The sequence below is a fragment of the Myxine glutinosa genome, chromosome 9, assembly GCF_964187855.1.
Source record: "Myxine glutinosa chromosome 9, kmMyxGlut1.1, whole genome shotgun sequence".
In the NCBI taxonomy this organism is placed as follows: domain Eukaryota; kingdom Metazoa; phylum Chordata; class Myxini; order Myxiniformes; family Myxinidae; genus Myxine; species Myxine glutinosa.
The window spans coordinates 19,612,415-19,640,306 of record NC_136269.1 but is presented as its reverse complement, the minus strand read 5'-3'; the positions used below and the strand labels follow the sequence as shown (position 1 = coordinate 19,640,306).

The 27,892-nt window shown below is 46.5% G+C and overlaps 1 protein-coding gene across 3 annotated transcripts in view; it reads right to left on the bottom strand.

Annotated features, from left to right (window-relative positions):
• ASTE1 (asteroid structure-specific endonuclease 1) overlaps positions 1–26,794 on the bottom strand; it is a 47,658-nt gene extending 20,864 nt beyond the window's left edge. Inside the window, exons 1-7 of one of the 3 annotated variants that reach the window (XM_068129519.2) lie at positions 26,665–26,786; positions 21,975–22,055; positions 21,635–21,809; positions 17,014–17,184; positions 16,496–16,763; positions 14,433–14,717; positions 2,249–2,500 (exon numbers count right to left, since the gene is read on the bottom strand). In XM_068129519.2, the coding sequence (XP_067985620.2) occupies positions 2,249–2,500; positions 14,433–14,717; positions 16,496–16,763; positions 17,014–17,184; positions 21,635–21,795 (1,137 nt within the window). In that variant the 5' untranslated portion in view covers positions 21,796–21,809; positions 21,975–22,055; positions 26,665–26,786. Of the gene's footprint in view, positions 1–2,248; positions 2,501–14,432; positions 14,718–16,495; positions 16,764–17,013; positions 17,185–21,634; positions 21,810–21,974; positions 22,056–26,392; positions 26,597–26,664 lie in introns of those variants that run through there. The other 2 variants (XM_068129518.2, XM_068129517.2) reach the window with 2 other exon arrangements.
• Between the last annotated feature and the right edge of the window lie 1,098 nt (positions 26,795–27,892).

The window sequence follows — 27,892 nt, the reverse complement described above, 5'->3', positions numbered from 1 at the left end:
TCAATTCCCCTGGAATTACAGACCGTTAATTCCCCCATAATTATTGATCGATTAATTGCCCCCAAAATTACTGATTGCACAATTCCCCTGGAATTACGGACAGATTAATTCCCCCAGAATTACCGATGGGTTCATTCCCACACAATAACAGATGGGTTAATTCCTCCAGAATTACGGATGGGTCAATTCCCCAAGAATTACCAATGCGTTAATTCCCACACAATAACGAATGGGTTAATTCCCCCAGAATTACAGATGGGTTAATTCCCCTGGACTTACGGTCGGGGTAATTCCCCCAAAATTACAGATGGTTTAATTCACCCAGAATTACAGATGCGTTAATTTCTACAGAATTACAGATAGTTAATTCCCCTGGAATTACAGCCAGTATAATTACAGCCAGTATAATTACAGCCAGTATATTTAGCCTGGTGTTGGGCTAGCGGCTAGGGTGCCAGCTTAGGATCCAAGGATCCTGGGTTCGAATCCCGGTCGATCGCTGAATTAACACCAGGGGGGTTGATTCAGCCTGTCATCCTTCCGAGGTCGGCAAATTGAGTACCAGTTCACTGGTAATTCCCTGTGTGTCGTAAAAAGGCGACAAACAGGGTTGGTGGCAGGAAGGGCATCCGGCCGTAAAACATTGCTTCAAAAAGGGGACCAAAAAAAACAACAACAACCACGGTCCCCGAAAAAGGCCAACCCCCGCTTTGCAGGGAAAAATGGCCTCTAAAGGTGGTTTTAAAAAAATTTTTTTTATAATTAGTCTGGAATTACAGATGGATGGGTTAATTCTCTCAGAATTACAGATGGATTAATTCCCTCATCCTTATGGGCAGGTCAATCCCCCTGAATTCCAGATGGGCTAATTCCCCTGGAATTGGTGCATTTTAATCTGGCTTTAAATGCCCGCTCTCACCTGGAGCTAGTATAAACAATGTAACATCTCTGGCAAGCGATGTAGCTTGCTACAGGGAACTAACTGTACAAGGAAAATAAGTAACGTGGCAAACAGACAACCTTGCTATGCCATATTTACATGGAGAGAATCGGGGTGCTCCCTCCACCCTAAATCCCCAGTACTATGGATTTATTTTACCACCTAAAAGCTTGCCGTGCACACTGCGAATATAACTACTAGCTTTCAAGTCATTCTGTCCAGCGATTCAGTAGTACATGGAAGTCTTTCCGTCTTCTACCGACTCCTCTCTGGCCTTGCCCCCCCAGCTCTCTCTGGGCTCTGTCCCGCAAATATTCCTACAGGTCGCACAAGATCTGCCTGCAACCCTCTTATGGTCAAACTGCCAAAATCAAGACTCTCTGCTCACCTTCACTCCTTCATTCCTCTTTTCTCCCGCCTCTGGAACAAACTTCCTCACTCTCTTCAATCCCACTCCACCCTCCAGGTCTTTAAAACAGCTGTTCACCACCATCTCTTATCTTCCCCCATCCAAAACCTTGATCTTTTCTATCCCCGCTAATTTCACCCCAATTCCACTTTTTTGAAATACCAACTTCTGTCCTGGAAGTCCTTTCCTTGGTGTCCTTGTGTTTTATACTTCTCCCACCCCCCACCCCCCTTCCCACGACTCCTCCCCCCAAGCCCTCTCCCTCCCACACATCTCCCTGCTCTTAAATGTTGTGTGCTCTCAAGTGTTTGTGTGCTTCCCCTTCTCTTGTCTTCCGCTCCCTCTTTTTATATATTTTGTTTGTCTGGTTGATTTGTTTGTGAAGTAAATGTCAGCTCTTTCATGAGCCTCGATTCAGTATACATAAAAAAAAAAGAAAAAAAAAAGTGAAACAAACAAACAAATAAATAAACAGACACTTCTCAAATTATATACAGTATGATATTGTGTTCGTTGAAGTGTCCGTTGATGACGGGCAGCAAAAACACTTCTCAAACAAAACAAATAAAGCCCTGTTCTTGTGAAACAGCTCATATAAGCATGTTCTGTGATAGTTGCATTATTTCGTCTCCAATTGAATTATTTTGTGTGGACACACTATATATTTACAATTGAAATCTAGCATAAGTTTCCCCAAAAAGTCATGTGCTGTACTCATTTTAATTCATGATAAATGCAATTCCCGGAGTTTTGGCTATATACATATATACGTACTGGACATACATACATACCTCCATTATAGTATGATGATGGTTCCAAAAAAAAATGGATCATGAACTACACAGCCAAAGGATAACAAGAAAAAAAATCACATGCACAAACAATTTAAGAACACATACCTGAGTGGACAAGATGATCTGTCGCAACTTGAAGGCTTCACACACGAATGGAGGAAGAAGACCGGCTTTGAGGCCTTCACCAATCCATTCTGGGATTTCTGAACACTTGGCACCAGGATTGAGTGGCTGTCTTGGATCGTGACAAGGAGGACAAGCGCCCTTTGCTTGAGCTGAAACAAAGTAACCTTTCCGAAGTGGGAAATAACCAGTGGAAAAGAAACTGTCCAGTGTTGACTCTGGGGAGATGTATTCCTAAGACAACGGAAAAATGGTTTTGATGGATGACAGATTTGAAGAAAATCATATTTTGTTGTTCAGTCAATATTAAGAAAAAGCAATGTTAATATTTTCAAAATGTAAGTATAAATGTAAATGTAGAAATGTATTTTATATTTATATATATATATATATGTTACATTATATCTATATAACAATACACTTGTTCGTTCGCCGTCCATCCTTCAGTGTGTAATGCTCCGTCCCACCCACTGGTTGGCCAGCTGGACTGACTCCACCCACAATTGTAACCTGAAAAATCACAAGGCTACCATGTTGGTGCTATGCAAAGCCAAAGACATCTTCGGAGCTGTCATATTCACAATCGCAATGTCCTACCTTTAAGTTTTCCCTTTAGTGTAAAACAACCAAACCAACTCTTGAAAGGATCATCAAATATCGAAAGGTTAGAGCCGATAGGCGTCAGGGGCCCTGTGAAGGCCACGGTAAGTATGGGCCTCAGACTTCAGGCCACTGGTGTCAGCCAATGGGCCATTGCAATTGGAATATATCAGAGCTACAGTGCATTCAGAAAGTATTCAGACCCCTTCACTTTTTTCACATTTTGTTATGTTGCAGCCTTATGCTGAAATCGTTTAAATTCATTTTTTCCCTCATCAATCTACACTCAATACCCCATAATGACAAAGAGAAAATAGGATTTTAGAAAGTTTTGCAAAATTATTAAAAAGAAAAAACAGAAATATCACATTGACATAAGTATTCAAACCCTTAACTCAGTACTTAGTTGAAGCACCTTTGGCAGCGATTACAGCCTCGAGTCTTCTTGGGTATGACGCGACAAACTTTGCACACCTGGATTTGGGGATTTTCTGCCATTCTTCTATGCAGATCCTCTCAAGCTCTGTCAGGTTGGATGGGGATTGTCAGTGGACAGCCATTTTCAGGTCTCTCCAGAGATGTTCGATTGGGTTCAAGTCAGGGCTCTGGCTGGGCCACTCAAGGACCTTCACAGAGTTGTCCCTAAGCCACTCCTGCGTTGTCTGGGCTGTGTGCTTAGGGTCGTTGTCCTGTTGGAAGGTAAACCTTCAGCCCAGTCTGAGGTCCTGAGCGCTCTGTTTCAGATTTTCATTGAGGATATCTCTGTACTTTGCTCCGTTCATTGTTCCCTCAACCCTGACCAGTCCCTGCTGCTGAAAAACACCCCCACAGCATGATGCTGCCACCACCATGCTTCACCGTTGGGATGGTATTAGGCAGGTGATGAGCGGTGCCTGGTTTCCTCCAGACATGATGCTTAGAATTTAGGCCAAACAGTTCAATCTTTGTTTCATCAGACCACAGAATCTTGTTTCTCACAGTCTGAGAGTCCATTAGGTGCTTTTTTTGCAAACTCCAAGCGGGCTCTCATGTGTCTTTCACTGAGGAGGCATCCGTCTGGCCACTCTGCCATAAATATATATATCGTAGGTCCCCGCTATTCGCAGGGGATATGTTCCTGGAAAATCCCGCGAATTGCGAAACGGCGATTAGCGGGGCATTGTTTCAATGGAAAAAGGGGGGATAGATTCCCGAGTCGCGAAAATCTGCGAATGGCGAGGCAAATCCCACGAATGTCGATGAAGATCCGTGAATGCATGCCGTGCCAGTTTCTATGGGGACAAGGGAGACAGCTAATTGCACTAATAGATATTGTGGAGTGTTTTCATTCTGAACAGTAACTCGTGGGGATAACGTGTTATGCAGCTGGTGGAAAATCCCAAAAAGCTCTCGATTATAGTGCGGCTAAAATTTGCGGCCACGAAAGCCATGAAAACGCAAAGCACATGGCAGTTAACGTAGAAGCAGGTCATTCTCGCGGCTCGTAGGAGATGTTGTTTTGTGTATGTCCAGCTGCTTTATGCATGGCTGGTGAAAGATTGGTTTTATAAATGTGTCAAGCTAGCGGCTTGTGAATTTCTTTTTTGCGCCCCTGAAAAACCGCGATTTCGCAGAACACGGCCATGAATAGAAAAAAAAAACCGCGAGTTCCTGTAACACAGCCGCGAATAGGAAAACAAAAAACTGCGAATTCGTGGGACACTTCTCTGCAAATAGAGAAACAGGTCGCATTTTATCAGCCGCGAATAACGGAACTGTGAATAGCGAGGTCCGAATGTGTATATCGGTAGGTATATATACATATGTATGTATGTATGTATGTATGTATGTATGTATGTATGTATGTATGTACAGTCACGTGAAAAAGTAAGTACACCCCATGTAAAGTTTTGACTTTTTCAACATATTTCAACATACAGCTATTTGATCTTCATTTCAACAATATTGACAGATAAAGGTGATATAATATAACAAATATCATGAAACATTTACATTTTGTAGTCCATTGTATAATTTAAATAAACATAAATGCAAATTTCGCATGTGGAAAAAGTAAGTACAACCTTGGCTCTAATAGGTGGTATTGCCCCCTTTGGCAGAAACAACCTCAAGTAGGCGTTTCTTATAACTGTCTACCAGTCTCTGACATCGACTGGGAGAAATTTTTGCCCACTCCTCCGTGCAGAATTCTTTCAGCTGTGCGATGTTTGAGGGGTTTCTTGCATGCACAGCTCGTTTCAAATCCCCCCACAATATCTCAATGGGATTTAGATCCGGGCTTTGACTTGGCCATTCCAGAACCCTCCATTTCTTTCTTTTCAGCCATTCCTTGGTGGATTTACTGGTATGTTTCGATTTACTTCGGTTGAGCTTCAACTTTCCGACAGATCTCAAAGATCTCTCAAAATGCGACCTGCATCTCAAAGGAGATACCGTTTCCGGTCCCTCGAGCAAGGAAGCGACTTCGACCTCTGCACAGCAGCAAAGTTAAAGTATTTTTTCTATTCGTGTCTTCATCAATTTCTACTCGTTTTTTATTGTGCATGTGTTGCAGTGTGTTTTCCAGTTGGTGTTGATTTGCAATTCATGCAAACTTTTGTATAATTTAATCGTTTTCTGTTCCCACCGCGTGCGCAGCCTGGTTTCTCTCGGCTTCCCTCCCCCCATCGGTGTTTTGTGAATTTAAGTTCTTTCCTTCGCTGTATCGCTTATTTTTTAGATTTTCTCTTCTCCCCCTAACTTCCCCGAACATCGACCACTTGTCTAACGTTTTAAATACCGTCTGGCAAATACCGTAATTAATCGTGTTCTGCTCCTCGTGTGTGGCCTTGTACCCCCGTCGGTGTTTGTTAACTTAAGTCCCCTACTTCGTGTTTTGCTTGGCTCTTAGATTTTTCCCTTCTACCCCGAACATAATACTCTTTGTCTGACGTTTTAAATCCCCACCCCCCAAACCCCCCCCCCCCCCCCCCCACAAAATAACCAAAAACATTTATTTTCCTTTCTCCACGTGTGCTGTTGTCTCATCCTGTACTTCTGTGCAGGTGTGCTGTTTGCCCCGCCCCCATTATCTCCTTGCCATCCACCTTTTGCCCTGTTCACGTGACTCGTGGTGGTCCCTCTCGACCCTCCCCCCGTTGGAATTTTGTGCATTTAAGATTGTTCACGGTTCTGTTTAAATATTATTTAAATATGTTTAAACTTTCCCCTTCAGTGTTTTATTCAGTGGTATATTACAACACGCTGTTTTTCTTCATATTTAAAAGGCTTCTTTCAATTTCCTCTCCAACTCATTCCACTTCAAAATAAATAAATTCAATCCCTTATAACTCTAAATCACAGCATGCTCTAAATTCACATTCATTCCATCCCTCTTCCATCGTTCTTAATCGGATTGCTGACTTGAAAATCACAATAAACCCAATTTGTTATCAATGTTCGTCTTTCATTAATCATCCACTTTCTAAACTCCCCTCTTGCCCCTCCCCTCCAAATCACCCCCCTTGCCCCTACACTCCTAAACTACCCCTTGCCCATCCACTCCTAAACTCCCCCCTTGCCCCTCCACTCCTGAACTCCCCCCTTGCCCCTCCCCTCCAAATCCCCCTTTGCCCCTACACTCCTAAACTCCCCCCTTGTCCCTCCACTCCTAAACTCCCCCCTTTCCCCTCCCCTCCTAAACTCCCCCCTTGCCCCTCCCCTCCTAACCCCCCCCCCTCTCACTCCTCCCCTTCAAAACTCCCCCCCAACCCCTACCATTCAAATCTCCTCCCATACCATTCCTCTCAAATTCTCCCTCCCCCCTCCTCCTCAAAGCTGCCTCCTCCCCTTCTACTTTCCTCTGCCCCCCCTCAAACAACCCCTCACTGTGCCTCATCCCTTCACCATCAAACCTTTCGTTCTCCTCATCCTTCCCTTTCTTGTAACTCTTCGGTAATCTCTGACACACTATCAACTGCTCTCCCTACCTCCCCCTCTCATCCTTCATCTTACCCGACCTCTCCCCTCCCCTGTCCTCGATGCTCCCCCTCTCTCTTCATTAACGGTATGGACCTCAAACATCCGGGGCCTTCGCTCAAACCTGACTGATCTCTCCATACAGGTTGCTTCTGACAATCCAGACTTGATCTGCTTAACAGAAACTTTCCTCTTTCAAGATGTCTCTGATTCCTTAATATCTCTTCCTGGTTACTCCCTCCTCCGGTATGATAGACCTGAGCCTCGTCCTGGTGGTGGGATGGCTATCTTTATCAAAAACTCTCTTCCTCACTCTCCTTGCACTGCCCTCTCTCCACCTCACCCCCAGGAGTACCTCTGGCTACGGCTTCCTCTCCACTCCCACATTTTGTTCACATGTGTTCTGTACCGTCCTCCAAACAGTGATGACTCCATTTACATTTCACTGTCTGACAACATGGACCAACTTCTATCCACTCATCCCAACTCTCTCTTCCTCATATGTGGCGACTTCAACTGTCATCATGCCAGCTGGCTGGGTGTGGGTTCATCTCTCACCAGCCATGGCACCTCAGCAAAGGACTTCTGCGACTCACTGGGATTGACACAATCTGTCAATTTCCCGACCCGGATCTCAGCCAATGGTGTATCTTCTCTTCGAGACTTGGTTATGACAAACTTCCCTGCTAATGTCTGCTGCTCTTCTTCTGCCCCAATCGGTTCTTCTGATCATGTGCTTGTTAAAGTGGACATCTCTCTGGCCATTCTCAGAGAGCCTCCTCAGCGTCGCTGAGTCTGGTATTTCACTCAGGCCGACTGGCACGGTCTTCAAGCAGCCATCAATCATCTGGACTGGTCTCCCATCTCCACTGCCTCTGACATCAACTCTTCCTGGGAATTCTTCCAAAGCAAACTGCTCTCTCTCATGCACAGATTTATCCCATCTAGTCTTCAGTTGTCTTACCCTTCCTCCCGTCCATGGTACACTGAATCTTGTGGTGAGGCAGTTGCCCTGAAACAACTTGCCTTTGCCTCTTGGAAGGCTAATCCAACTGAAGGCAATCTCAGTTCCTTCCACCAAGCTCGGAACAAGTGTGTGTCTACCCTCAGGAGTGCCAGGAAGCACTATCTCTCCACACTCAATAATGAACTCTCAAACCTGTCTCCTTCCTCCAAATCCTGGTGGCATCTGGTCAAATCCGTTTCTGGTGTTTGTTCCCCCTCCATCCCCTCCCTTACCTCAAATGGCTACACAGTTGACACCGCACATGACAAAGCCGAATGCCTCAACTCTGTTTGCCTCAAAATCTTGTGTCCCAAACCCATCTCTCTCTGTTCCGACCTTACCCAGTCGAACCCAACTGCTCCTGGACTCTGTGTCCTTCTCCTGACAAGGTGGAGTTTTTGTCAAACCTCGACTCTGATTCTGCAACTGGACCAGACAGCATCAGCCCACGGGTCCTAAAATCCTGCTCTGCCGCTCTATCTCGCCCTCTCTGTTCTTTTCACCCTCTCATTTGCTCAAGGTCATCTGCCAGCATCCTGGAAATCAGCAAACATTACCGCTTTACACAAAAAAGGTGCAAAAACAGATCCTTGCAACTACAGACCAATCAGCCTGCTCCCAATTATCAGCAAAGTCATGGAATCCATCATTGCTTTGGATATCAAATCCTTCCTCTTCTCCAATGGCTTGATATCCGATCATCAATTTGGATTCAGACTAGGTCATTCTACTCTGGACATGCTGCTTCTGCTGTCTCAACACTGGATGGAGGTCCTCAATGCCAAACAGGAAATCAGAGCCGTCTCCCTTGACATATCACGTGCCTTCGATACGGTCTGGCACCCAGCTCTGCTCACCAAACTCTCCTCCTATGGTATCCATGGAAATCTCCATGCATGGCTTGCGGACTTCCTCTCTGGTCGTAGACAACGTGTGGCCCTGAATGGATTTCTCTCATCTCCCCTTCCTGTTCAGGCTGGAGTTCCCCAAGGCAGTGTTCTGGGCCCTGTGCTTTTTCTGGTCTTTATCAATGATCTCTCTGACTCTCTGGAAAATCCTCTCTATCTCTTTGCTGATGACTCCACTCTCTGCCGCTCCATTCCTCTTCCCTCAGATAGGCAGTCTGCAGCCTCCTCACTCTCTGAAGACCTGGACAAAATCACAGACTGGTCAAACAAGTGGAACATGTCTTTCAATCCTGACAAATCTCACACTCTTACTATGTCTCTCCGAAAAGATCGACTGGACAACCCTCCCATCTACTTTTTCAACAATCCTCTCCAAGAAGTTCTGTCGCTCAAGCTTTTGGGTCTCACTATCTGCCATGATCTTTCTTGGGAAAACCACATTTCCAAGCTGGCCTCCAAAGTCAGTCGCCGACTGGACATCCTCCGTCGTGCGAAGTCCTTCCTCGGCACACCTGAGCTTCACACCACATACAAGGCTTTCATCCGCAGCTCAATGGAATACTGTTCTCCCCTATGGGCCGGTGCTCCTGCCTCACACCTAGCTCGGCTTCACGCTGTTGAAAACAAAGCTTTCAGAATCATTGGAATCTCCCGTGATGAAGCTATCTCCGAGGGCCTTTCACTCACTCACCGCAGACAGGTAGGTGGGCTTTCTGTCTTCTACCGACTCCTCTCCGGCCTTGCTCCCCCAGCTCTCTCTGTGCTTTGTTCCCCAAATATTCCTACAGGTCGCACAAGATCTGCCAGCAACCCTCTGATGGTTAAACTGCCGAAATCTCGGCTCTCTGCTCACCTTCACTCTTTCATTCCTCTTTCTTCCACCTCTGGAACAAACTCCCCCACTCCCTTCAATCCCACTCCTCCCTCCAGGTCTTTAAAACAGCTGTTCACCACCATCTCTTATCTTTCCACATCCAAAACCTTGATCTTTTCTACCCCTGCTAATTCACCCCAGATACACTTTTTTTGAAATTCCAACTTCTTTCCTGGAAGTCCTTGCAGTGTTCATATGTTTTATACCTCTCCCACCTCCCCCTCTCACATTTCTCCCGATGTCCCTGCTCTCAAATGTTGTATTTGTGTCCTTCCCCCTCTCTCCCCATCTTGTCTACCGCTCCCCTTATTAGTCCCCTACCATACACCGTAGGGGACTATAGGTTTGCACTCCGTCCCTCTGTCTGTCCGTCGGTCCGTCATTCCGTCACGCAAAGAACAGCTTTCCGGACTTTTTTTCCTAAACTCTTAATGCTAATGATTTCAAACTTGGTACATGGTTTCCTCATGATAAGTTACAGATCAAGTTCGAACTTCACGACGACGCTTCGATCAGTTTTGACAAAGTTATGGCACTTTGAACTTTGGGAATTTCCCCAACAGTTTCCGGTCCATTAGCATTACAATGCAAACTAATCCTCAAGGGAGGACAAGAGGACAAGATGTAAATTTCCAATGACATTACAACTTTTTTAAAATATCGTTAGTATTTTAACGACATATTTTGTGTGTAAAGCGCCACTCCACATCTGATCAAGTTGATAATGTTTTATTGTCGAATCTTAAAATCTTATTTTATGAATTGTTACTTCACATCTAACAATAGCTATAATATTAAAGTAGGCCCTATGTTATGGTATGACTGATGCTCTTATTACATTGCATAGAATGCGCTGTTCGTTATAAAGGAAGTTTTTAGTGTGATAAGTTAGATATAACTTCTTCACATAAAATGTTTTTCCATTTGTAGGCAATACCTAATTAGAATACATTATCATAAGAGTGCTAAACCACCTTTAGTGAATAGCACCCCATGATTAGCCCTATACCTAATACTGTCTTCTATGACAGTGCTACCCAATGCCGGTAGGGGACATGTATTGCAGCGCAATACTCAGAATGCTTGTTTTTTGTGTTTTGTGTGTCGGTTTGACTTTTTGTGCGATTAATGTTAGCTCTTTCACAAGCCTCGATCTTGTATACAAAAAACAAAACAAAAAAAAAACCCGTCTACAATTTTTTATAAACAGGAATTGAATTCCTGCGTGGGGCTAAGTGGGAAAAACTCTGACTCAACACGGGACTCGAACCAAGGGCCTTCACCACTTTCGCGGTGAAAGCCCACTGCGCTATTGAGCCAACCAAAATCTCCTCAGAAATTTTCCACACATAACATTGCATTGATGTATCATCGCCTTGCCTATGAGACACCAGGATGGTAGTTTACCGTTAGATCAGGATTCAAGACAAGCTAGACACCTCAGAGGCGAGTATGCTTAACTCTCGGCCATCCTGCAAGCGCACCAATGTGTATATAATTATACATAATTACATATACATAAACATATATATATCTATATATATAAAGCAGTAAAGTATGTTTGTTTGTCCTCTTATAACTCGAGAACTACTCATCGCAGAGAAAAACCAAAGGCATATTCGGAATCAGTACGTCTCAGAGCAACTACATCACACCTTAAATTTTAAAAACAACTTCGGGTTTTAAAATTAGCGTATTAGCACAGAAGCGCCAGCAGAAGAGGGAGGGAATCGAAGGGAGGGAGCGCAGCGCTCCCTCTAGCGCTTCGCAGCGCCAGCGCTTCTGTTAGCGTAATTAGCGTATTTCGGAACGTTAATTTTTCAACTTCATTATTCGGAATCAGTACGTCCCAGAGAAACTTCGTAATGTTAATTTTTCAACTTCATCCGATTGACATGGGACCAACGGCATGTGACAGAGAGTAAAACATACATGCTACATTTATTTGACGACAATGAGTTCCGACTTCCGGGTTCGTGCCGCCAACCCTGTTAGGCGCCTCTTGCGGCACACAGGGAATTACCAGTGAACTGGTACTCAATTTGCCAACCTCGGTAGGATGACAGGCTGAGTCAACTCCCCTGGTGTTAAGGGGGAGGAGGAGGGGGGGGGGGGGGGGAAGAGGAGGGAAACCTTGACTTACGAGTGCACCAACTTACGAGTTTTCCGAGATACGAGCCGTCGCTCGGTCGATTTTTTGCTTTGTGATGCGAGCCGAGATCTGAGTTACGAGCGAGCGAGCTTGGATATAAAACACGTAATCGTCGAAAAACATGAGCGAGGTGTGCGTGTTGTCGACTTGGCGAGGCAGTACGATCGTAGTACTTCTACGATATGTACGATTTTGAAGCAGAAGGAGTCGATAAAGGCTATAACGCCAGCCAAGGGCGTTAAGATTATTTCAAAGCTCCGGACCTCTGCCCATGAAGAGATGGAGAAGTTGTTGTTTGTGTGGTTGACGGAGAAGCAGCTCGCAGGAGATACCGTGACCGAGAGCATCATCTGTGAGAAGGCACGAGACATTTACGGGGATTTGGTGCAGCAGACGGCGGGAACATCAACGGACGAGGCATCGGAAGAGTCATTCAAAGCCAGTCGGGGATGGTTTGATAATTTTAAGAAGAGGAGGACCGGCATTCACTCCGTCGTCAGGCATGGTGAGGCAGCAAGCTCGGATGTGAAGGCAGCTGAAGATATTATTATGACTTTTGCCGAACTGATAGAAGCCGAAGGATACATCCCCCAGCAAATCTTCAACTGTGACGAGACAGGGCTCTTCTGGAAAAAGATGCCGAGGAGGACGTATATAAAGGCAGAGGAGAAGAGCATGCCAGGCCACAACTTGTTCAGAGTGCCGGCGATAGCTCGCCTTCTCTTTGTGGAAGACACGGTGAGATCCTTAACATCCAACAACTAATGGGACGCAAACGGGGTGCCCAGTTTAGCGATACACACATTGATGAATCACCCTGCCTGTGAAACACCGACATGACAGGTTATAGCTGGGTCGGGATTCAAACCCAGGCTGGACAGTTTAGAGTCAAGTGTGCGTACCTCCAGTCCAGGCCATCCTGCCAACTTGTATGCTGCATACAGGTGAAATATAAAGCACGAGATATTTATATATATATATTTCAAAAAAAATTGGTGTGGTTTTTGGGGGGCTGGAACGGATTAATAGCATTTCAATTCATTTTAATGGGGAAATTTAATTTGAGAAACGAGCAAATTGAGTTACGAGCTCGGTCACAGAACGAATTAAACTCGTAAGTCAAGGTTTCACTGTGTGTGTGTGTGTGTGTGTGTGTGTGTGTGTGTGTGTGTGTGTGTGTGTGTGTGTGTGTGTATATATATATATATATATATACACGTATATATATATATATATATATACGTATATATATATATATATATATATATATATATATATATATATATATATATATATATATATATATATATATATATATATATATATACATATATATATATATACATATATATATATATATATACGTATATATATATATATATACACAATCAAGCACACAGCTATGCAATCTCCATAGACAAACATTGGCAGGAGAATGGACCATACTGAAGAGCTCAGTGACTTTCAACGTGGCACCGTCATAGGATGCCACCTTTCCAACAAGTCAGTTCGTCAAATTTCTGCCCAGCTCGAGCTGCCCCGGTCAACTGTAAGTGCTATTATTGTGAAGTGGAAACGTCTCGGAGCAACAACAGCTCAGTCGTGAAGTGGTAGGCCACACAAGCTCACAGAAAGTGACCACAGAGTGCTGAAGCGCGTAAAAAAAATAGTCTGTCCTCGGTTGCAACACTCACTACCGAGTTCAAACTGCCTCTGGAAGCAACGTCAACACAACTGTTTGTCGGAAGCTTCATGAAATGGGTTTCCATGGCCGAGCAGCTGCACACAAGCCTAAGATCACCATGCGGATTGCCAAGCGTCAGCTGGAGTGGTGTAAAGCTCGCCGCCATTGGACTCTGGAGCAGTGGAAACGCGTTCTCTGGAGTGATGAATCACGCTTCACCATCTGGCAGTCCGAAGGATGAATCTGGGTTTGGGGGATGCCAGGAGAACGCTTCCTGCCCGAATGCATAGTACCAACTGTAATGTTTGGTGGAGGAGGAATAATGGTCTGGGGCTGTTTTTCATGGTTCGGGCTAGGCCCCTTAGTTTTCTGAGGTCTTTCACGAGCCTCGATGTTGTATACAAAAAAAAAAAAAAAAAAGGGAAATATTAACGCGACAGCATACAATGACATTCTAGACGATTGTGTGCTTCCAACTTTGTGGCAACAGTTTGGGGAAGGCCCTTTCCTGTTTCAGCATGACAATTCCCCCATGCACAAAGCGAAGTCCATACAGAAATGGTTTGACGAGATCGGTGTGGAAGAACTTGACTGGCCTGCACAGAGCCCTGACGCTAAGTGCAATGCACCCCACTGAATTTGTCTGCACTTGCTTTTTATCTGGTTCTTGTCAATTTTCCAGGGCATTGTCGACTGTAGATTGCTCTGCAAGTCAAGGAAACTCCAAAATGCCCTAGACGGCACAGCAAAACTCCATTCAAATGCGTCAAATTACTCTGCCTAGTCAAATGTACTCAGACGAAGACATTGTAATGGTTAATGCCATCATATTTTGATTCAGGAAGACTCATTAGAACTGTATTCACAAAATGGCAATAAAGGTATTCAATAACCAATCTTTTTATTTTTGTTAGTAGTGATCAGTCACTGATCACACTAGTATCGGTTTGACATGGATTTTATCATGTAATTGTGTGTTGCAAACCTGCACGATATCCAGCAGCTTTTGTTCTTGCACTTTGCACCGTGAAACGTCGACGTACTTCATGGCTGCATGGAGTGCATCTCTTTCATCATTAAATCTGGACAGCCAACGGAATAATATTTCAATCTGCAGTGGCCGCGCAACAGGTCCACGTTTCACAGTTTGAGTGATAGCAGACATGAACGGCTGCATGACCATTGAATCCACATAGTCATTGCCCAAAACGACTGCGAGGATTGCAAGCAACCTCGGCGTCTTTAGAGAGAACTGGCAATAAAGATGACACTAGGGTCAAGAATGTGGGATTGGAAAGAGAAATATATAAATATTCGAAGAAAAAAAAATTGGGGATTTTTGACATTACTTTACATTGTTCGTATTTAATGGCCTCAATTATTCTCACCTTCTTGCACGGTGAACGGTTCTGGCTCAAAATTTTCATGAACTGGCTGGCCAGGCCTGACGATCGACAGGCAGGAATTTGGAATGCGGCAAGGGTGCTGGCGAACAATCAACTTATATGGACCATAATGCACTTTCAATAAAGCGAATAATGCAAGGGACCAAATCTATTGATAAGCGGCCCTGAATATGAAGCAACAGGGTAACAGGTGAAAGCTGGGCCAATATATGAATCGAGGCTAGACAGATCAAGGTGAGTAGAAACACCTCAGAGCTATGCCTGCAGGGATTGACTTTACATTGCATCACAAGCAAAATCAGGCTGGACAGTATGTTTTGTTCGGTGGATCTGGACCAAAATCGAATTGGCTTGTTCTTGTCACCATACAAACTCATCCACCAGGTTTTGTCAGAACTTATCCAAAACTTTTTGAAATATCGTGCTACATAACGTTTTTGGGCCCATCTCTCAATGGGGAAGAATCACTTCAAAATTAAAAAATTCTCGTATGAGGATCCGGATTCGGATCGTCACCAAAATTGAATCGATGTGTCCTTTTTCACACACACAACCAGTTCATCAAGTTTCAATCGACTCCATCCATAACTTTTTGAGATATCGTGCTATATATCGGTTTTAGCCCTATCACTCAATGGTGAAGAACCATTTTTGAAAAATTATTGTCAGCAGATCCGGTTCTTCACCAAAATCGAATCATTTAATCGTCACACACGCTGAGCTATTGTCTTCACAAACACACAGACAGGCAAACAGGCAGGGGTGAAAACATAACCTCCCACCCACCTTTGGTGGTGGAGGTTAACATTCAAATTCTTATTTCTATTTCCCTTGTTACTAACTCCACTCTCACTTTCATTTAGCAACTATAATTGAACATAACATGTAACCCTGTGCTACCTGCCACATGGTCGGGTAGTCGGCAACTAAACAGACTACCCTCACTGGCTTGCTAGTGGGGAGAGTGACTGTGACACCCTGCAGGACTAAAAACAATACCTGTTAAAGGGTGGATGAGCTTCCTTCGGGAGCCACCGTCATCCAGTATGGAGATGGTGTCTCTTAAAAAACACCCATCCGGTTGGACCGGTTTTGTTAGGTAGTAGGTTGTAGACAGCAACCGCCCAGGGTAGTACTACCGTTCAGACTTAGGAGCGTTAAAGTGGTGCCTGGAACCAACTTACACTCTCCGTGTCAGGATTGCCGGTCTTACTTTCTGTCTCACTCAAACTACATCTACCAGGCTAGCTTCAATCTCTCTTTCTCGCAAAGAAACATCACACGCTTTTCATCACACACTTTTCATCACGCACTTTTCATCACGCACTTTTCATCACACGCTTTTCATCACACACTTTTCATCACGCACTTTTCTTACTCATTTTCACTCCTCACCTCTACATTCTCTCTCTTACTTCTCTTTACTTCCTCAAAAACTCTTGGACTATTCTCTCTTTCTTCACTTTTCTATCAATGCAGTTCTTTTTTTAAGGCCTGGCCTCAATGAGGACTAAAGTCCGTAACTGGAGCCTTCAACATTAAAAAAAAAAAAAAAAAAAAACCTAAGCATGGAAAACCCCCTCCTCCCTTAAACACAACTTTAACTCGTCGGTTCAAAACTGTGCATTGTTTCAGCTCAAACCTGAAAAAATAATTTCGTCGCGATGTATCGCTGTCCAGAAGATGCCTTCACAGAGAGGGTGTGCCAGGGGAGATCTGAAAATGCACAAACACCTCCAGGAATGTTGAAGATGAAGAAATCACTGTCCTGAGTTAAAACAGGGCAGCCCCATTGCTTTGCCAGGGCTGCTAGCTCTGAATCGGCTTCCACCTCTGCCTGTGCCATTGGCACACGTAAAGACATAATTGTCTGGATAAAAACTTCATCAGCAACAATAGGAAGGATAGAGCTGGGGGTGAGGATGGGGACAACAGATCAACAGCGGATGATGAGTGGAGAGGAAATGATAAGGAAGAATGCATCGTTATTGAGACACAATAAAGGAACATATGATTATGATAACGATAACAATCGAAGATCTTTGGATGCTATTAACTTCCCGATTGTTGGTAAAATATTATGACTTTCGGACAACATACATCACACAAAGTCGGAATATTAATCCTCAGAAAGTCACAAAGGATTTTAATGGTCGTTACCCAGATCCACCGAATGACAAAGATTGGGCTTGAATAATCCGTTCTTGTGTGCGTTGTTTCAGCGTGGCCAGCTTTTTATTGTCCTTGTCACAAATTCCATCGAACACCACAAATGGAGCAACACGACATACCCGCAGAGCTGCGAAAAACTCTCGCACTATATCTGCAAAACTTTGGAACGATCGGTTGTGGGAGAGATGGGTGGAGGGAAAAAAATAGGAGAAATAAGTAAGACGATTTTAACAGATATGTAGCGGTAATTGGCAAGACGAGATGTTCAGTTTTCCACGACATCAGTTTATATAACAAGATATACTTTTAGAACCTCAATTTAATTGCAGGAAACAAATATTTTGCACCGATTCCACCGAGGATGAGCAAAAGGAAGTGTAAAGGCCGCTTATCCCTGATACGTGAAACACCTTACAACCCATGCCTACAGAAAACGGATTTGTTTTGGAATGCCAGCGCATTTTCCCTCCAATCATCATGTAGATTTGTTGAAATATTCTCCATGGGTAGGCACTCCTATGTTGAAAGTTTTATGTCGGTTGTGCAGAAAACGTATTTAAAAGTGAATACAACAACAACAACAACAACAGGCATTTTAAGGCCATTTTCCCTGCAAGAGCGGGGGTTAGCCTTGCGGTCCCCATGACAATGTTCTCCATTTTGCCCTATTTTCTACATCTCCCCTTGTTAACCCCCTTGCCCACATTTCTTCTTCCACCATCTTTAGCCAAGTCTTTCTCGGTCTTCCCGTCCTCTACTTCCTTCTACATTCATTTCCATCACTCTTTTCAACCAGTCACTTTCATCCTTCCTCAACACATGACCAAATCATCTCAACCTGTTTCTCTTCACAGCATCCATCACAGGCTCTATTCCCATCATCTTTCACAATTCTCATTTGTCTTCCTCTCTCTCAACGATACTCCACACATCCACCGAACCATTCGCATTTCCACCCTTTCCAGCCTTCGTTGCTGCTCTACGTTCATTACCCATGTCTCACTCCCATAAATCATAACACTTCTCACACATGCAGCATACACCTTTGCCTTCAGCTTCAATGACACTCCCCTCCTCGTCAGCACGCCACTCAGTTCCCGAAACTTCTTCCATGCACATCTCACTCGAGCAACCGTTGCCAAGTCTGATCCACCTTCTCCATTCAGCATGTCTCCAAGGTAACAAAATGTTTTCACACCTTCCAGCTTCACACCATCTCCAAGATCCAACTCAACATTTCCTCCATCTGCAGCTCCCTCTGTGCACACCATACACTTGAATGTAGCTGCCACACTGGTTAATGACCCTCTCAAACCACTACATTTTTGATGAACCCACTCAGCACACATTGTACATTGAATGGAATTCACTCCGACACCCTTCCTGCACACAGCACACGGCCACTTCCCAGTTCTTTCCACCTCACCACATGCTTTACCACTTGCCATCACCTTCGTTTTCCCGATATTCAACTTCAGACCTTTTGTCTCCATACATTCCTTCCACTTGTTCATCTTCTCCTTCAGTCCATCCATACTTTCCGCAATCAACACCAGATAATCTGCATACAACAACTCCCACGGTAAACCCTCCTTTACGTTCCGAGCCAGCACCTCCATCACAGCTACAAATAGTAGTGGACTTAGTACCGACCCCTAATGCACTCCCACCTTCACCTCAAACTCACCACTGTTCCCGTTCTTCGTCCTTACAGCTGTGCGCGCTCTTTTGTACATTGCCATCACTACTCTGATCAACCATTCCTCCACTCCTAACTTCCTCAATGCCCATGTCACTACTTCACGTGGAACCCTATCGAATGCTTTCTCCAGATCAACAAACCCAAGAAACAACTTCTTCCTCTTCTCCATGTACTTCTCCTGCAACTGCCTCATAATAAAAAGCACGTCTGTCATTCCTCTTCCTGGCATAAATCCAAACTGCATTTCGTCAATCTTCACTTTCTTCCTTATCCTCCTCTCCAACACCCTTTCCAATACCCTCATTCCATGCTCCAATAACTTTATCGCTCGATACGAGCCACAGTCCAGTGGGTCACCTTTCCCCTTGAATAGAGGGACGAGGGTACTCAGTTCCAAATCCACTGGAATGCGGCCTTCTTTCACCACCAGATTGCAGATCTCTGTCATTCTCTTCACACCCCAATTTCCCGCTGCCTTCAACATATCTCCCACAACTCCCGTCGGCCCTCCCGCTTTTCTACTCTTCATTGCTTTTATCGCTTCCTCAACTTCCTTCTCGGTTTAAAAGTGAATAAAGGTGAAAAAGTGAGGGTGGAAGAAAAAGCAAGCGAGCGCTTCGGCCAAAGTTCCACAACATGGTTAAGGATAATTGTGAACACATACAGTTCCTATAGAAAGACTACACCACCTTTCAAAAATTCCACCTTTTGTTACCTTATAGCCTGGAATTAAATTGCATTAAATCAGACATTTCCCACTTTTATTTACACATCGTAACCCACAACTTACAAGTGAAAAACAAATTCTACAAATTTCAGAAAATTAATTAAAAATACAAAACTAGCTTATCTTCGTTGGATAAGTGTTCCCCCCCCGCCCAGCCCCCCCCCCCCTTTATAATAGCAATTGTAAATTAGCTCAGGCGTAACCAATCACCTTCAAAATCACACACCAAGTTAATCGGCCTCCACCTGTGTTAAATTGTAGCGATTCTGATTATTTCAAAATAAAATCAGCTGTTCCTGTAAGTTTCATCTGCTGTGAAATGCACTACCCCAGCAAAGACTCAACCATGAGCACCAAGGATCTTTCAAAAGACCCACAGGAAAAAGTTGTGGAAAGGCACAGATCAGGGGGTGGGTATAAAAATATTTCAAAGGCCTTGAATATCCCTTGGAGCACAGTAAAGACAATCATTAAGAAGTGAAAGGCGTATGGTACCACCAAGACCCTGCCTAGATCCGGCCGTCCCTCCAAACTGGATGACCAAGCAAGGAGGAGACTGATGAGAGAGGCCACCAAGAGGCCAATGGCAACTTTGAAAGAGCTACAGATCTTTATGGCAAAGATTGGTCACTGTGTGCATCTGACAACAATATCCCAAGCACTCCACAAGTTTGGCCTGTACAGTCGGGTGGCAAGAAGGAAGCCATTACTCAAAAAAGCTCACCTTGAGTCCCGTTTAAGGTATACAGCAAACCACTCCAGAGATTCTGAAGCCATGTGGCAAAAAGTTTTGTGGTCTGACGAACCCAAATGGAACTTTTTGGCCTAAATGCAAAACGTTACGTTTGGCGCAACAACAAACCAGCACATCACCAGAAGAACACCATCCCTACTGTGAAGCATGGTGGTGGCAGCATCATGTTATGGGGATATTTCTCATTAGCAGGGACTGGGTATTTGCCAGGATAGAAGGGAAAATGAATGGAGCAAAATACAGAAAATCCAAGAGGAAACCTGCTGCCCTCTCCAAGAAAGCTGAAATTAAGACGGAAGGTCACCTTTCAGCATGACAACAACCCGAAGCACACATCCAAAGCTACACGGGAGAGGCTAAGAATATAAATGTCCTTGAGTGGTCCAGTCAGAGCCCTGAGCGAAATCCAATTGAACATCTGAGTCATGACTTGAGGATTGCTGTTCATCAACACTCCCCACGCAACTTGACTGAGCCTGAACAGTTTTGTCCAGAAGAATGGGCAAATATTGCCCAATCAATGTGTGCAACGTTGGCAGAGACCGATCACAACAGACTCACACCTGTAATTGCTGTCAAAGGTGCTTCCACCAAGTACTAACTCAGGGGAGTGGACACTGTTCCAACCAAGATATTCTAGTTTTGTATTTTTAATTCATTTTCTGAAATTTGTAGAATTTGTTTTTCACTTGGAAGTTGTGGGTTACGATGTGTAAATAAAAGTGGGAGAAGTCTGATTTAATTCTAGGCTATAAGGTAACAAAATGTGAAAATTTTGAAAGGGGGTGTAGACTTTATATAGGCGCTGTGTGTGTGTTGATTTCTGTGCTGGTGAATTTCTGTTTACATTCTGTGGTGGTAAGGTAAGAAGTAGTAAGGTATTTATGGACAATAGATGGTTGTGTGTGTGTGTTTTGTGCGTGGTTTCTTCTTGTCCTCAATCTCTCCTTCTTTCTTTCTTTTTCTTTGTCTACGGAGGGGTGAATATTGCAAATAGTTTTTGTAAGGTTCACCTGGCTGCACCAGATGCTGCACCACCTGCACCTACACCTGGTTTGAGAAGTAGCAGACACAACCCAAATCCTCTCCAGGTTCCTCGTGATGCCTCCATTTTTGTCTATTTGTTTTCCTTCTGATACTCCATTGCTGTATTTGGTCAGTTATTTGACTTGTATTGAACAAAAGAAAGGATGAAATTCAAGGTTTGTACAACCATATAAACGTTGGTAAACTTCCATGGGATTGATTCACACATATTTGTGATGACGTCAAGGCTTCTGCTCAAACTTAAAGGTAAACAGCTCGTGTTCCATTAAAAATTTCTGAATCCATGTGCGATATACTTGCCACTCGTGTAGCCACCCATACATTTTACTGACATCATATTTCGATCTATTAACTGATTGCATAGTTCAAATGAACCCACCGAGCATAGTCGCCACCGTGAGCAATATCGAGGCCTGAACTAAAGTATAAGTTGTGGTAGAGGTTGTCGCCATCAATAAGCAACTTGCAGTTGCACAATGAAACATCTTGGAAGAACTCGGAATGACTTCGGATGTACCTGGTGAGGCCACGGATCCCCATCACACCACAATCACCTGATTGAGATACATACATACTATGTTGTAAAATGTTAGGAAATCAATTCAAGTACAAAATGACTGCCTCAAGATTGTTGCAACTTGCATCAACTACCCTGCCATCCATTGGCAGTAAAAGGTGTACTGTTGTGGTTATGTTAGTTGTGCTGGTTCCTTTATTACATTTCTCAATTTTAGAAACAGCAGAGATTGGTATGATGGAGTTGTTGTCCACCTTTCCCTTCCTTCTTTTTCTTTCCGAAACTAGATTTTATCCCCTCCTCAACCAGGAGGAGAAACAGGAAGAGGAGAGAGGGAGGGGGAAGGGGAGAAGAGAAAGGGAGGGGGAAGAGAAGAGAAAGGGAGGGGAAGAGAAGAGAAACGGAGGGGAAGAGGAGAAGAGAAAGGGAGGGGAAGAGGAGAAGAGAAAGGGAGGGGGAAGAGGAGAAGGGAAAGGGAGGAGGAGGAGGAGAAGGGAAAGGGAGGAGGAGGAGGAGAAAGGGAGGGGAGGAGGAGAAAGGGAGGGGAGGAGGAGAAAGGGAGGGGGAGGAGGAGGAAGGGAGGAGGAAGGGGAGAAAGGGAGGGGAAGAAAGGGAGGGGAACACCATTTATTTCCACACACCTCAACATAATTCCACATCACTCATTTGCACACCACTATTCCATTGATTCTCAAACACAGCATCATCTACCTAGATAATTTCCCCTACAACTCGTGCTTCTCTCGTCATCCCTTTACACTATGCAAACCCTTTTTCTTAACAACCACCTAAACTCTCTACGTCCCCTCGACAGTTCAGGTGTCACTACTTAACTCTTGTCCCTACTGTCTTCTAAATCCCTAGCATTATCCGAGCCCTCCCTCGGCTAGCTTCGGTGCCTCATGGAGGCAACCATTGCTGGTCCCTCCATGGGCCTAACACTGCCATCCCCCTAAACTAATGCTCATGCCCCCCCCACCCCCGTGGGAGGAATGGTCACACTCCCATTCCTCCACGTGGGGTAAACTACTCTCCCCAGTCCTCTACACTACGAGTATGAGCCCCCATTCATGGAGGTACTTTGTCGCGGCTCGGCCTCAAAGGGCCGAGTGATCCATGCGGGTGGTTGGTCGCCTGTGTCGGTTGTCCGTCCGGCATTGACTATCCGCGGGGGGGAGGGATTGATGTCTCCTTCCGGAGGCCATGCCAGACAAACTTGTCGGCGACCAACCTCTGGGAGGCCTTCGTGCCCGGGTGGGACAGGCCGTGGATGGCGTCAAAAACCTGGCGCTGCCAGCCCGCGGGCACGATGGGGCGAGGCCGCCCGAGGGAGACGTCGCACAAGAGGGCCGTGCCCGAGCCATCGAACGGCACCTCGGTGACACGGAGGCCCGTGACGGCGGTCCGCAAGGCCTGGACGCCGGGGTCGGCGGCCTGGTCCGCCGCCATCCGGGCATAGTTGATGCCGAGGTGGACTGCGTGGGCGACGGACCGGGAAAGGCAATCCGCCACCGGGTTGTCCTTCCCCGCGACGTGCCGGATGTCCGTCGTATATTCGGACACGGCCGAGAGGTGACGCTGCTGCCGGGCCGACCACGGCTCGGTGACCATGCCCATCGCGAAGACCAGTGGCTTGTGGTCGACGAAGGCCGTGAACGCACGGCCCTCGAGCAGATGGCGGAAGTGCCTGACCGCCAGGTGAAGCCCGAGCAACTCGCGGTCGAAGGTACTATAACGGCGTTCGGGCAGGCGAAGCTGCCGGCTGAAGAACGCCAGCGGTTGCCAGGCACCACGCACCCATTGCTCGTGCACCGCGCCCACCGCGTAGTCCGAGGCGTCGGTGGTGCGAGCGATCGGTGCATCGGGCGCCGGGTGCGCGAGCATGGTGGCGTTAGCCAAGGCGAGCTTCGCGCCCGCGAACGCCACGTCCATCTGCTCGGTCCAGGTAACGTCACCTTTGCCCGGCTTCCCTCGGAGGGCCTCGTGCAGGGGGCGCAGGAGCTGGGCGATGCGGGGCAGGAACCGATGGTAAAAGTTTACCATGCCCAGGAACTCCTGGAGCCCCTTGATCGTGCGGGGGCGCGGAAACCCCTTCACCGCCTCCACCTTGGCAGGTAGGGGGACGGCCCCGTGCCTGGTGATGCGGTGCCCCAAAAAGTCGATGTCGGCGACGCCGAACCGGCACTTGGTGGGGTTCACGATGAGGCCATGCTGGCCCAGGCGTTCGAAGAGCGTGCGGAGATGGTGGAGGTGCGCTTTGCGGGACGCGCTGGCGACGAGGATGTCGTCCAGGTAGACATACACGAAATCCAAGTCGCGCAAGACGCTGTCCATTAGTCGCTGAAACGCCTGAGCCGCATTTTTCAACCCGAAGGGCATCCGAAGAAATTCGAAACGTCCGAATGGCGTGATGACGGCCGTCTTCAGGATGTCCCCCGGCCTGACGGGGACCTGATGGTAGCCGCATATGAGGTCCACCTTTGAAAAGAAGGACATGCCCGCCAACCGGGCGGAGAAGTCCTGAATGTGGGGGACGGGGGTAGTGGTCGGGGGTGGTGGCGTCGTTGAGGCGCCGGTAGTCCCCGCACGGTCGCCATCCCCCGCTGGGCTTTGGCACGATGTGGAGCGGCGATGCCCAAGCACTCTCGGAGCGCCGCACAATGCCGAGCCGCTCCAGCGTAGCGAACTCCGCTTTAGCTACCGCGAGCTTCGTCGGCTCGAGGCGGCGTGCCCGGGCGTAGACCGGTGGCGGGGATGTGGTGTTCCACCCTGTGCTTGACGGCCCCCGCCGAGAAGGTGGGCCGCGAAGCCGGCGTGGAGGCGGGTGAATTCGTCCGCTGCCGGAAGCGTACATATCAACCTGGCCGGAACCGAACCGCTCAGCAAGCCGCTCGATGAGCCGCTCCGGGAGCTGCTCAACGAGCTGGGCAGCGCGCAAGCGAGCGAGCTGAACGTCTCGGCCTGGACGAGCCTTCTGTGCTTTACGTCCACCAACAGTCCATTTGCACACAGGAAGTCCGCGCCAAGCAATGCCATGGGCACGTTGGCAGTGACGAACGACCACCGGAAAACCTGCCCTCCGAACCGCAGAGAGAGGCAGCGTTTTCCGTATGTGCGAATGGACGTACCGTTGGCAGCAAGCAGCGTGGGGCCCCGGCCCGCGGTTTGCTTGTTGGACGTACCGGCGGGAACGACACTCACCTGCGCTCCCGTGTCGCACAGGTAACGGCGCCCGGACAAGGTGTCCGTTATGAACAGTAGGCTGTTTGAACGGCCGGCGCTCAGTGCCACTACCGAGGGCCGGCCCGGGCGTTTCCCGACCTGCCGAATGAGCACGGCGGGCGACACTGCCGAGCCTCGTGGCCGAACTTGGTGTGAAACCGGCACCAGGCTTGCGGTTTTTTCCGCGGCGGCGGAGGTGGGCATGGCGTGGCGGCCACCACGAGGCGCCCCTCGGAGTAGGGGTGGTCACCCGCTGGAGGTTCAGCGGCCACGCCGTGCGTCGCGTAGTAGGGGTGGTCACCCGCAGGAGGTTCAGTGGCCACGCGGTGCGTCGCGTAGTAGGGGTGGTCACCCGCAGCAGTTTCGGGCTCGGAGTAGGGGCGCGCAGCCGCAGCCGCCTCAGCCCCGGGAGCCGCGACGGCCGCACCGAAACTCACCCGCGTGTCTAAAGCCGTGAAGAACTTGTCGGCCTCGGCAGCGACAGCATATGGTCCATTCGGACCGACGGTCGTGTGTTGCCGAGCTCGGGGAGGTCCAGGAGGCGGTCGGCCCGTGCGTCCACCGTGAGGCCGAATGTGGCGAGGAGGAGATGCTTGATCGCCTCGTACCTGTGGTCGTCCGGCGGGTTCCTCAGGACAGACATGACCCGGGCGGCTGTGCCGGGCCCGAGGGCGGCGACGACGTGGTAGTATCGTGTCGCGTCGCCCGTGATGCGCCGAAGCTGAAACTGGGCTTCGGCTTGCACGAGCCAGAGCTCGGCTTGGGCCTCCCAGAACTCAGGGAGCTTGACCGCGTTGATTGCCATTGCTATTGCGTGTTCGGATGGTCAGCGACGGCTGATCCAATGTCGAGGTCACCAAATGAAGCACGGTGCTACGCGCGCTACTTGCTTACCAAGGAGGAAGCGGACAATGCGGTAAGTTAAAAGAGTCTTTATTGAAAGAGCCCTACTGTAGCACTGAGGAGCTCGGGGCTGCGAGCCCCGTGTATATCCCGAGGCCACGCCTCTCCCTCGGGCGTGGCCGGCGCCCACTTGGTGCGCGGAATGATGCCATCACGCCAGTGAGCTTTCGTGTCCGCCACAACAGAACATAGCATAACATAGTATTAGTAGCATAGCATGGCATAGCATAACATAGCATCTCTTTTAAGTTTTATTCATCGTTTGCTCCATTTACTGAGCCGCTTACAAACCTCTTGCTCATGGAACACAAAGCCAGGTATGGAAACGGAATTCGGAGGTAGTGAAGTCCGCTCTCCTTTTATAGTTTCATGTGGGTGTAATACCATAGTCTTAGTGCGGTACTGTAAGTTTAGCGCCAACTAGAGAAATGTGACACATGTCGCAGATAAGCAGACCAATGATGATCAATAAGTGCGTATACTGTTTGTCCCCACCTTGCGTTTTATCGCATGCAGTTTAATTTAAATTCGTCATCAAACGACTCAACGATTGTTTCTGCAGGTATTTCACTCAGAAGTTAAAACGAACCTAAATCAACTCCACCGAGGAAGCAAAGCCTGGAGATTAAATTTAAGATATCGAAACATCGACAAATGAAGTCGCTCGTCATGGGACGAAGAGGAAAAAAAAAAAATCATAAAAACCATAAAACAACAACCACAATCGTAAACAACATGTGAACAGAAAGAGAAATAAAAGAACCCACCATGGAAGAAATATACACTTCACGAGTCTCCAGATTTTATTATCATTCGTCTTTAAAATCGTCTGTCTCTTGGAATGAGAGAAGTTCAACTTCCGTCTTGATGCACGCTCTTCTTCTTCTTTGTAATAACGACGTCTTCGAATCACGAGGCTCTATATAGGCCACTCCTTAATCAGGTTGGACGAGGCAGAAACTCATGAGATCTTCTGAAACTTTATACTTTCCTCTCAGTCTCCGCCACAAATTTAAATATGGTTTTGCAGAGTCGAGGGGACAGTACATAAAATATCCGTCAGATTTTCACATCAAATCCCGTTTCCTCTGATTGGAGCTAAAAAGCCGCTCGGGGTGTCTCGCATAAGGATGTCCGTGAAGTTGGCGCCATTTACCCTTTACCCAATTCAAAGTTAGGGTTGTACCATTATAAAAATGGGGGGGTGTAGTGGATTTATTTGTACAAAAGGCATTGTTGTGGATTCGAATCCTGTAAAAGCCTGAGAAACATAATATAAATATGAGACACGAATAGGGCAATGGTTCGAATCCGGTAAACGTTTTAATCGGTAAAGTTTCAAATCCGTGATAGGTTCGAATCCGGTAAACGTTTGAATCGGTTAATGGTTTGAATCCAGTAAAGGGTAAACGTTTTAATCGGTTAATGGTTCAAATCCAGTAAAGGGTAAACGTTTTAATTTCGTTTTAAAAGTTTCAAATCCGTGATAGGTTCGAATCCGGTAAACGTTTGAATCGGTTAATGGTTTGAATCCAGTAAAGGGTAAACGTTTTAATCGGTTAATGGTTCAAATCCAGTAAAGGGTAAACGTTTTAATCGGTTAATGCTTCAAATCCGGTAAACGTTTGAATCGGTTAATGCTTCAAATTCGGTAAACGTTTGAATCGGTTAATAGTTTGAATCCGGTAAACGTTTGAATCGGTTAATAGTTCGAATCCGGGAAACGTTTGACTTGGTTAAAGGTTCGAATCCGGGAAACGTTTGAATTGGTTAAAGGTTCGAATCTGGTAAACGTTTGAATCGATTAATGGTTCGAATCCGGTAAACGTTTTAATCGGTTAATGGTTCGAATCCGGTAAACGTTTGAATCTGGTTGTGGCGGTTATCACACTTTATGTCTAGTCTATAATCCTCAGAGGTCACGAGACTTGTCTTGGTTTCAAAATCGTGTCTTTAATTCACGTAAAAACTAAAAAGGAAAAATACAGCCATTCA